This window comes from Protobothrops mucrosquamatus, unplaced genomic scaffold (assembly GCF_001527695.2).
Source record: "Protobothrops mucrosquamatus isolate PMUCROS unplaced genomic scaffold, P.Mucros_1.0 scaffold_125, whole genome shotgun sequence".
Classification (NCBI taxonomy): domain Eukaryota; kingdom Metazoa; phylum Chordata; class Lepidosauria; order Squamata; family Viperidae; genus Protobothrops; species Protobothrops mucrosquamatus.
Genome location: NW_015386201.1, coordinates 828,254 through 839,643, shown reverse-complemented (window position 1 = coordinate 839,643; position 11,390 = coordinate 828,254). Strand labels below are relative to the sequence as shown.

The 11,390-nt window shown below is 36.8% G+C and overlaps 1 protein-coding gene across 1 annotated transcript; it reads left to right on the top strand.

Annotated features, from left to right (window-relative positions):
* Window positions 1-3,135: 3,135 nt before the first annotated feature.
* LOC107288576 (3-hydroxyisobutyryl-CoA hydrolase, mitochondrial-like) lies at window positions 3,136-6,898 on the top strand. Its single transcript, XM_015817210.2, has 3 exons — window positions 3,136-3,277; window positions 5,478-5,511; window positions 6,685-6,898. The coding sequence occupies exons 1-3, from the start codon at window positions 3,170-3,172 to the stop codon at window positions 6,798-6,800; spliced, it is 258 nt and encodes an 85-aa protein (XP_015672696.1). The 5' UTR covers window positions 3,136-3,169; the 3' UTR covers window positions 6,801-6,898.
* The last annotated feature ends 4,492 nt before the right edge of the window (window positions 6,899-11,390 follow it).

Below are 11,390 nucleotides of genomic sequence, written 5' to 3'. Positions count from 1 at the left end.
TCTCTGTGACTGTAGGGCCATCAACAAGCACCAAGCAAACTTCTTGAAGCAAATACTGCCCATTCTAATAACAAATAATAGTGCTTTGCGTATTTTCTCCAGAAGCCTACCGGTAGGTAAAATCAAACCATCTTGCTATAAACAGCCTTTCCCACTTCAGCTTGTTGTAATACATTATTTCTTTATTTGATTTACAGTCTGCCTTTCATACAGGAGCTCAAGGCAGTGTGCGCTATGTTTCCTCCTCCTGTTTTTTTCCATAAGAACTCTATGATACAGGTTATGCTGAGGCAGAATGACTTTCCATGGTCCAGGGTAGGTTTAAAACCTGGATCTTCCCACTTCTAGAGTACCTTGGCTCTGGTATAGTGCTATATCCATATTTCCATGTAGTCCTTGTTTACCTATCACGAGTTGAGCAACCGTTCAAAGTTACAATGGCATTGAATAAGGACGCTTAAGACCATTGCTTGTAGATGCGGCCATTGCAATGTCCCCATGGTGGTGATCATCAATTCTGGTGCTTGATAACTGGCTTGCAATTACGATGCTTGTAGATCCTGCAATCATGCAGTTACCATATGTAACCTTCCTTGCTGGCTTCTGACAAGGAAAGGCAGTGGGAAGGCTGGCAGGAGGTCACAAATGGTGATCATGGCAATTTGCTTAAGGGCGGCAACCAGAACGGCTGCAAGAGCTGTCGCTGTGTAAGTCAGTGTAGTCATATGAGATCGTGCTTTATGATCACATTGCTTAGTGTCGGGAGTTGCCAGTTGCAGTTCCCCTCGTGAGCAACTGCAGTTGGGACCAGCAACTTGTTCACTAAGCAAAGCAGCCATTAAGTGAAACTGAGACTTTGCTTGCAATCTTATTTCAGCTTTCCTTTGCTCCACGGAGCTACAAACAAATGCGAGGACTGGTCACAGAGTTACTTTTTCATTACCATCGTAACTGTGAACAGTCTCTAAGTGAAGCAGTTAGCAAACGAGGACTACCTGTACATCAATTCCCAGCCTTCAGCCATACTAATTGGGATTTTGGGAGTTGCAATCCAGCATTGTGAGGAAGGCAGCCATTTCCTCATTCTGATGTTCTGCTGGTGATACTTGTCTTCTCTCTAGTCCACTGGTTAAATATTTTAGGAATGGTGTAATTCGCCATTATCCAGTAGTCTCCTGACATGTCTTTTTTGGTCCCCTCCATATTATCATGTGAGTTTTTTTACTTCAGTTACTACAACTCTCATTCATTTGTCTGAATGGAACACTGCTTTTTAAAATAGTTGTACATTGATAAGCTTTGTACAGAGATGCATCCTGTCTCAGGATGCACCATAACTAAGTAGTTCTTCACAGAAATGTGTACTTTCTGCCTAGGTTCCATTATTTTCTTGAGACTGGAGATTATTTTGCATTCTATCTTTCCCAGTTCTTCTATACACAAAGATCTTTTAATTCCCTTGATGCCCAGAGAGCATTAGCTTTATACGTACATGGTATCTGTTTATTTTATATACTGCCATAATTGGCAAATATTCCCAGTAATTAAAATTATAAAAAAATACATATCAATGTAATGTTATTTCCTAAAAGCATCTCACTAAGAGCAAGTACCACAAAAGGGAAATCACAAGCTGCACCTGTTCTCCAAAAGCTCTTCAGAAGAATAAATGCTTTAACCATTGTCTAGAATGCCATCAGAATGTCTACTAGCCTAATCTAAGTGAGGAGACTATTCTGTAGCATTGAGGCCATTACAGAAAAGGACTGTTTTCAGCCCAGTCTCTCCCACCTTTCAGAAATGGGGAACTACTAATAAAGTATACTAGGAAGAATATGCCACTCCTTTTGGAAGGAGTGGTCCTTGTGATATCTGGCTGCCAAGCCATATGAGGCTTTATAGGTGAAAACCAGGACTTTGACATGTAAGCTAAAACTTTATAAGCTAAGACTTTCAAAGACTTTGACTTTGAAAATTAATCCATGACCTTTAGCGCAAGTGTTTTGTGGCTATAGTCGTACTTATTTGTCAATAAAAGGGGTCCTGCGTTTTGTATCAAATGCCATTTCTGAATTGTCTCCAAAGACAGCACAGTGTAAAGCACTTGGCGGATACTTTACGATCACAGTAGTCTAATTATATAGTGATGAAGTTGTGAGTTGTCACTGGCATGTCCTTGTTCTAGGTAGCCCTCCCACCTGTGTCCCATAACTCTCAATTCAACAATAACCTAAGTTATCAGCATACTGGTGATGTCTCCTGGGAATTTCATTTAGAGGTTGACAAGTAGAAGAAGCAGGACTGAATTTTGGTACCATAAGGGATCATTCATCAGGCCAGTTTTTCCTCTGCTCCCCCTCTTTACTATTTATTTGACTTGGATCTAAGATTGAGGCATATGGATGAAGAGAGGGACCAATACCAAATTGATTGGTTCCTCTTTTTAATGGTTTGCCCGATATCTGCCACCATACCTGCCAATCTGTACTCACCCATATTCTCTTTTATTTCCATTCTGTTCTAGTTGGTATCTTCCTTATCCCCTTTTATTCGCTTGGTACTTTAGGGGCGCATGCATACGCGTGTGCATGTGCTTTTCATCATCCAACCCTTTTACTCAAGGGATCCACTATGGCCACTGAAATTGAGGAAGCTGCATCTAATCATCCATGTGTTAAAGCAAGAACAAGTTTATGTGGGAGGATAACAAAAAGTACATGGAACGTGACTACTTCTGTCCCTGTACATGATTCCAGAGCTCCATTAACTAAAGCAGGTTATTTAAGAATCAACTGCAAATGTGTCATTACTTTTGTAATGTTCCTTCTCTACACCATCATATTATAGCTTTGTCTTATGTGGCTGAGCCAAAAGTTATGCAAATTACAGTATTATAAATCTATTATGAGAAGAAATAATGAACCAAAGAGCTTTAGATGAGGATGAGGTGAAGAGTATTCATTTCTTGATTGAAACCTTGTTTGAATGTATGTCTTTAAGGAGTTTTAATTTTATTAGGGTGTTTATCTTTATTTCTATCTTGTATAGTTAATTTAATCATTACTTTTATCTTCTGACCTGAAACTGTAACTTGCTGTTACTCTTCTTTGGAATCAAATATTCACACATCAATTGTATTTTTTTCCCCTCTCTACAGACAATCGCTAAAATGTCCCCAACTTCTCTCAAGATAGCTTTCCGGCAACTTAAAGAGGGAGCTTCTTTGAACCTGCAAGATGTATTCACAATGGAATATAGATTGAGCCAAGCATGCATGGTAAGAGGTGTTGCATATTGGCACATTCTGAGCACTGTATAGTATATTTTATGTCAGTAAGTATGGCTTACGGGACTGCTGGTATTTCCTATGGTCCACTAAGGATACGAACAGGAATTCTGTTATCTGTTCCATTCTATTTTTGTACACTGTTGTCTGTGAACATATTAGACAAGGGGCAAACCCTTTAGCTAAAAGTAGACAAACTACTCTTATTTCATTATACCATAGTGTCAGATTTTGTTTCTTCTGTTTTACTGTTCCTAAATGGAAATTAGCTTCCCTTTTGTGCCTGACCTCCAAGATCTCAGTACATTACATTTTACACCATTGATTTTAAATGTTAGCATTTTATCTTTGCAGCGCAAGTTACAGAGCTTCGTGTTCTCTCACTGGCTCTATTCAACATTGTTTCATAGTAACTTTAGTAATGAGGATGATAGCCACGATGTGAAGGGTCCATACCAATCACACTTTAGTCACATCTATCTCCACATTTGAGATCCATTTGGCCAATTGGCGTTGGATGTTGCTACTCTCTTGTGGGCTGTGGGAAAAGTGACATTAAGCTTGAATGGTAGTACTTTCTCTACTACTGTATGAGAATTGGAGGATTTACCATATACAGTTCTCTTGCCTATGTTTTTCAGGAGTTTGTGTTCTTTCACTTAAGCTTTATTTTTTCTGCAGCTACAACTTTCTATGGCTTTGTGTAGGAGAAATCTCTTTTCTCACCCCTTCCCAAAAATGTACAAAAGAGCTTATAAAGATTAATTCAAGGTTTTAAACAACCTATATTGCCGTTGCCACTTCAGTGAAGTCCTTGTGATTTGTCAAGTGTTGATGAACAAACCTTTTGAGGGATTAACAACCATAAATTGGAAAGTGTCCTTGCTTCTGGTTATCTCATCAACATAACAAAGCAGATATATACTACAGGATGACCCCATTTTATGTATCTTTCATAAAGCTGTGTTCCATTCAAATAAGAATGCATGTGTTTGATTTTCCTGAAGTATTTTTGAGTTTCTGATTCAATCAAAACATTGCTATCCATTTTTCCCAGTTTCAGCAACCTCACTTGAAACTACATTATAACTCTGAAAGTTTGTAGAGCGTTAGCATTTTATATTGACTATACTTGGTTCTTTCAAGAGATTCAAAAGCTGTTGCTATGTTACAAGTAAAGAAAAAACTATTTTTTCCTTCCTCTGTCTCCCATTGGTTGATAGAGAATGTTCACCTTCTTGTTGTTGTGCCTTCAAGTCAGTTTTTGACTCCTGGTGACTGCCTGGACTAGTCCCTGCAGTTTTTTGGCAAGTCTTTTGGAAATGGTTTGCTGTTGCCTCCTTCTAAGGCCTGAGAGAGAGAGTGACTAGCCCAAGGTCACCAGGCTCTGTGGCTTTGTATCTAAGGCTGGCTTTCTGTCTAAGGCAGGACTAGAACTAGCAGTATCCTGGTTTTTAACCTGATACTTTAACCACTACACAAATTGGCTCATCTAGTTTACATATTAATACAACTTCCACTACTATACTCAATGAAGACTCATTCTGCAGGGGTGATGCAGTGTTCATCGTAGTCACTTCCTGATATCTGTCATATTGCCAGATGAACTTCTGGCGCTATCAACTGGAATGCACTCCAAGTGAGATAATTTCATTTGAAAGGTGCCCGTGCCATCAGTTCTCCACTGACTCGCCTATTCATCACCAGTAAGTGAGCTTTGCTATTCACTTACGCTCTGTACACGAAGCTCAGAAAGCACAGTGATAAAACACCCACGGCTTATTTTCAAGTAGTAATCTTTACGTCAAACAACCCTCCCACTGATCCTGTGCGAAATCTCACACTTCCATAGGGATCTCATGGCAGAAGCTCAAAAGACGTGAGCTACAGATGTTACCAGTTTGACAAATCAATATGCAAAAGTGGCCTTTAGATAAGATGTTTTTGCGGCTGGAATCCTTGATGTTCTCTGAGCTTGATTCTTTTGCTTGCAGACCTTTCATTACCCAACTAAGTAACATCTCAGAGAACATCAAGGACTCCCAATAGTTCAACCATGAGCTACAGATATTCCTTTCTATTGGAAGATATTTTTCTTGTGAAAAAGTGCTTTGGGTTCAACATTTAGAAAGAAAATTGTATTTCAAAGTATGCTAGGAAATTTGCCATAATGACTTCTTTTATCTTACAGCGAGGCCATGACTTCTACGAAGGCGTCCGAGCAGGTAAAATTTGAAGCCCCTGCCCAGTTCAAGTGAATTACAATGCGAATCTAGTGAGATTCTTCAGAAATGATTAGTTCAGACATGTTAGTGGCGACAGGAGCCGTTTAAGGCACGCTCTTTGGTCACAAAATTTCTCCAGGCTACTTTGCAAGATGTTATTGTCTGGCGACCTCTTTTCATTTGAGACAGTTTTAGTAATGTTAAATAACGATGATGGTAGAAAAATAATAATAAAATTAAAATTAAAATAATGTAATAAAAAATAAAATAGTAAAAATAATAATTACTAAAATAGTTATTCAGGACATCAAGCGTATTGCTGCCTATTTTGCTGGGTAGCCAAATGGGTAACAATATGCAAAATTAAGCTGGTCTAAGAAAAATAATATTGTGTTGTGGTTGTGCTAGTGTGTAAGATTGTTACAGGCATGTGGTTTTCCAATGCAAAATCTATAACAAAAGGTATGAAACAGAAGCATTATTTAGACCAGGGGTCCTCAAACGTGGCCACTTTAAGACTTGTGGGCTGGCTGGGGAATTCTGGGAGTTGAAGTCCACAAGTCTTAAAGTGGCCACATTTGAGGACCCCTGATTTAGACTGTCATATAACTGGTGAGCATAACCTCCATAGCCATGGAGAGGATTTTAGAAGGCTTCCAGGGTATGAGGAGTTTGAGTTCACTGAAACATCTCAGTGCATTATAGCTGGATAGAGGACAAGGAAAGCCTTCAATCCAAACATGGAGCCACTGGTGGTAAGGACATGCCGTATGGGGGAGGTATAAAGACTAACCCACCACTGAGATTTATTTTATATTGTCAGTGTTTAGCTTAAAAAAATCATTTATTGTTACTTGCTCTTTCTGACAGAAATTCACTAGATTAGGAATACAAATAATAAAATGCCTCCACTGGGATTGCACAAAACAAATTAAGTAAATAAAAGCTTTAATGTTGGATTCTCAGTCATTCTGTTTTCAGGATATGGGAATTAAGGTACTTTTCCATTCAAGAAATCAGTTCCATCTTCTATAGAAAATGAATAAATCATACATAATAAGTACTGATCTCTACAGTGGTTTATCTTTCATACATACTAAGAATAATATAAAATGATCTTTCTAATATAATTAAGAAAAGCATTACAACTGAAAACATTTTTTTCTCTACTAGTACTTATTGACAAAGACCAATCCCCCAAATGGAAACCAGCTGTTCTTGAAGAAGTAACAGATGAATTTTTGGACTCGTGCTTTAAGTCTCTTGGAAGTAATGACCTCCAATTATAATAAAGTTTTGCTAATGTAAAATAAAATCCTATATTACATAACCCAGTAAAATGTATGATGAATTTAATTCAATAAAATTATCTCATCATGTAAAAAAAGAATTGGAATTGATTGAGATGTTTTGAAGAGGACATAGGTTTTTCAGAGATAAAACGTAATTCTAGATATCAAGAGTTTGGTACCTATACATTTTTATTTTTTTGTGAAAACTGAATGTAAGCAGTGACACTCTGGATCAGAGGTGTCAAACTGCCAGCCCGCGGGCCGGACGCATCACACGGAAGCCACGCCTACCCCATTGCCAGCAATGGCAAAACTCCCGATACGTTGCACGACGTCACGTGAGGTCGCGAGTGTGACATGTCTGCTCTGGATCAACTAAAACAATTTATGTTATCAAGACAGTTAAATATGGCAACAATGAGCTGCAGTAATTCAGAGGAAACTTGAGCAGCAGTCCAAAATGAGTGTTGATACAATATATCTTAGTTCTCTTTTATATAAAATTGTATGGTATTTTTTTCTTGCAGACTGTAGGTACTCAGAAACTTCTGCAATTGCCCCCTGTAGTTCAGGTACAGCTATAAAAAAATATATCTGTTCTACCACTTCAACTTCACAGATAAAACTAGCATGTGAAACGATTCTCCTGCTACATGAAATCTGTGACCATGTGCATGTGGTAACGGGGGCAAGTAATGCTTCTTTAATCAAAGCTCCTCTCCAACATTTTGATACTATATTTTTCATCAGCTTAGGTTTTACATATTAGAGAAAGTGCATTTGTGTTAGATTAATCTAGAAGTAAAAAGGATATGTGTTAACTGTGGCAAGACAAACTGTCCCTAAAAAAGATAACAGTATAGCTACCGTAGCTAAAACAAAAGCTACATTGCTTTCAGTTGCCCTTCTAAGAGTAAAGATGATCTAAAATAACTCAAAACTTACTGATTCCTTTTTAAAGGAAATATAGTCTTCCCAAATACTTTCAGTACGTTCTGCTACTAGTCTTATTCAGGACTTCCAGAGATTTTTTCCCCTAGAATAAAATGGAAAAAACGGGTATAAAGCCAGAGCAAAACCACTTTCTGGCTATAAAACAGCATGGAGGACAAGGGCCTATGGGTCTCACAATGCCTGAATGAAATCTGAATGAATCTCCACATACAGAGTTATTTACATAGACCTATTAGCCTACTATGGCTGAAAAACATCTCATTTATATGTATTTAATTTGAGTTAGACCTCTTCCAACTCCAGATTGTCTATAATTTACATTATGAAAACAAAATAGCAAATAGTATAATCAAAAAATAGAAAATATACCATATTAAACAAGAGGGCAAATCGGATCAGCATAACAAAATATATTTTCTAGCCAGGATCCTGAAAAAAGAACCAGGTCTTTAAAGTCCTCTGGAATTCCATTACAGTGAGAGCCCCCCAGAGATCGGGGGGGGGAGCCTCATTCTCAAGGATAGGCACTGTAGCAGAGAAGGCACGCTTCCAAGGTCCTAGTAGCATTGCTTAATTGAAGGAACCTGGAGAGATAGGCCAACACCATAAGAAACAGGCAATCCCTCAAACAACCAGTATCTATACCAGGTAGACTTTTATAGGTCATACACAGCACCTTGAACTGTACCCAGAAGTAAAGTCAGTTCAATTCACTGTCCACACTGATTCTGGACCAGTTAAGCTTCCAAGAGGTCTTCGAGGACAACCATATATAAGACTTTTTGCAGTAATCTAGCTGTCAGATGATTAGAGTGACTGTGTGAACGGCTTCCCAGTCTAGGAAATAACACAACAGTACACAGGTGAAGCGATAGAAAGGGTCTTCCTGGCCAAAGTTGGAAACTATGAATCCACTCCCAGATTGCATATTATTCTTGAATTGGGAAATGCTACCCTGTCCAAATTTAAAGATGAAATATCTAGATTGTGACAGCACTTGGTCTTGGTAGAATTGAATTGGAGATAGTTCTTCCCAGTGAAATGCTTGAGCTGGTTCATTCCAGCTTGCAAGAACTAAATTTTTGGGAACTTAACACCACCATCCTGGTTCTGCCACAGGCCATTTATATAGGCCATCTACAAGTGTAATCAGGGCTATTTCTACTGAATCTCAGCCCAAAATCCAAATAAATGGGTTTAGATATTCTACTTCTAGGTTTTTTTAATCAAGGAAATCCTAGAAAGATAAAGAATTGTAATCAGGAAGGTGGATATTCAACTAGAAAGTGATTTTGCTTTAAATAACTGTAATGTGAAATACAGCTACAGCAAAACAAAAATTAACTTAATACTATATGTTAGAGATAGACGTGGACTCATGCTTATGACTAAAAAGTGCACATTTTGGGAACCAACAATCATTACTTGATGAAGGATGAAGATCTGCAAATATTTTGTAAGGAAAAACAGTACTATCCTGCTACTGTGCATGTAATCCCTTGAATATGGGTTATTGTACATACAACATATGCACATAGACCAGACAGGCCTGTATTCTTTCATTACAGGTTCCTATTCAAAAATTACATTTTATTACAATTTTAATATTCTTCTGTTCTGATTATTTTTTACAAAACCATAATCTATATTTTATTGGTTTTTTTAGGTAACTAGTGATTAGTCAATAAATTATATCACAACTGCATATAAATCTTTTCATGAATATCACCATTCTTCCACAAGTTTCCATGGCAATAAATGATGTAACAATATTGGAATTTAGATTTTTCTCAAAAAAAAAAAAAAACCAAATAGAAAAAACTGGGAAATCTTTGAAATGTGTTCAGTAACCATGAAGAAGTAACAAAGTACAATGACACAACAGAATATCATACAGCCGTAATAAATACCTGCCACCTTTCAAATCAAGATTTTAAGAAATAGAGGGGAATTCTTCTTAAACTCTGTGAGTAGAGGGGAAGTGTCATACATGTGCAATCCTCACCCAAAGATTGCTGTGAATGTTTCTATTGTTTGCTGGGATGTTCACCACCCATATCCATTTCTTCACATTGTTTAGAAAGCTGAACTCTTATTCTTTCTTCCTGAAGCAATTTTCATTTGGAAGGGGGTAAAAATGAAACAATTAGGTAAAAAGATAATTATCTTGTAAGCCTAATTTGCTACGCCTTGGTGTTTGCAGCAATTTCTCAGCTTCAAAGAAAAGGTGCCTTTTTTGGCTTAAGCACTAGGAAATGACTCATTAATCCAAACATTGTGTTGTACTCTTGAAAAAAATGAAAACAGAAATACAGACATTTTTCATTCTACTCAGACCATTCATATATTTCTTAGCATGGATGGTATTTTGTTTTCTACATTCCACCCAACAACCTATTTAAATGGTACTCTGAGAATTTTTAGTAGCACATTTAGCATTTTATTGACACTAAAACTAAATAAAATCTTATAATCTTCATTCCCAATTGGACATGGTTGTCTAAACATGCCAATTTTACTTCATAGTTGAGTAATTGTTATATGAATATATAAGAGCCCAAACTTTTTAGTACTCTCATGTACATTTGAGTTCCAGATAAATGCACAAAGTCATAAGGTTTTTTCCTTTATTCAAACATAACTTCAAGCAATTAACTAATTAGAAGGAAAATGCATATGTTAAAAACAGTGGTAGTTTCGTTCCTTAAACCATTACTTAAATGATAGTCAAACTGCAAATAATTATTTTAAAAATAGCTACTGTGGTTTAACGAATAAGGGACAGAATGGATTTAGCCTACTTAAACTATGTAAAGAGATCCAAATTTTGGAGATCCTTTGGAAGCTGCTGGCTCATCTCTTCAAGAACAGAAAGAGGGAAACGAAGAGATTAATGGCAAACCAGTCTGCCTCGTGTAAAATAGCTCAGTTAGCATCTTTATTATTTGTCTAGTTAGTAATTTTTTTTTAAAGTATCTTGTTAATTTGGTAGGGACAGATCATCATGGATAAAATCTATTTATGTGATTGCTAAGAGTCAACAATGACCTTATGGCATAATCATAATCAGACCATTTGTGATGATACATTTATATAACACTTACTATAGTGTAGATTTTACAAAATATAATATGAAATCAGTCTGACATTCACTGAATAATTGTGTTTGGACTTTGCCCACTAATGAAATATTATGTAGAATATATATGTATGTACATTTATTAGAACTGAAAGGGTTCTGGCTCTAAGGGTCAAATTACTTTCTACTACTTGCCAGAATAATTATCAATTTGGCATGTGCTTATCAAATATTGTTGAAAAAAAGAATTGCTACAAAATATTCTGCTCAACTACACCACAAAGTATCTGAAATAAATAATTTTAAACCATTAGGGGTGAGATTTTTGCTAAAATGAATTATACCCAAACAAAATGATAACTTTCTCCTTAATATAAAAGTGGCTTTCTCCTTTCAATTCTGTACTGAAAATATACTCTGTTATTCTAAGAATGGTGTATTTAAGAGAAATTCATTTACAGTTTAGTTTAAGAACAGCAGTTCTCGGCTACTACTGTATTATGATTTCCTTTTTAACAGTTAATTATGTTGCCTGAATAACCAAGAGGACAAAG

Coding starts and splice junctions, on each gene's coding strand:
- LOC107288576 (XM_015817210.2), top strand. CDS start 3,170: ATGTCCCCAACTTCTCTCAAGATAGCTTTCCGGCAACTTAAAGAGGGA. Junction 3,278..5,477: donor GATTGAGCCAAGCATGCATG/GTAAGAGGTGTT, acceptor TTTATCTTACAG/CGAGGCCATGACTTCTACGA. Junction 5,512..6,684: donor CTACGAAGGCGTCCGAGCAG/GTAAAATTTGAA, acceptor TTTCTCTACTAG/TACTTATTGACAAAGACCAA.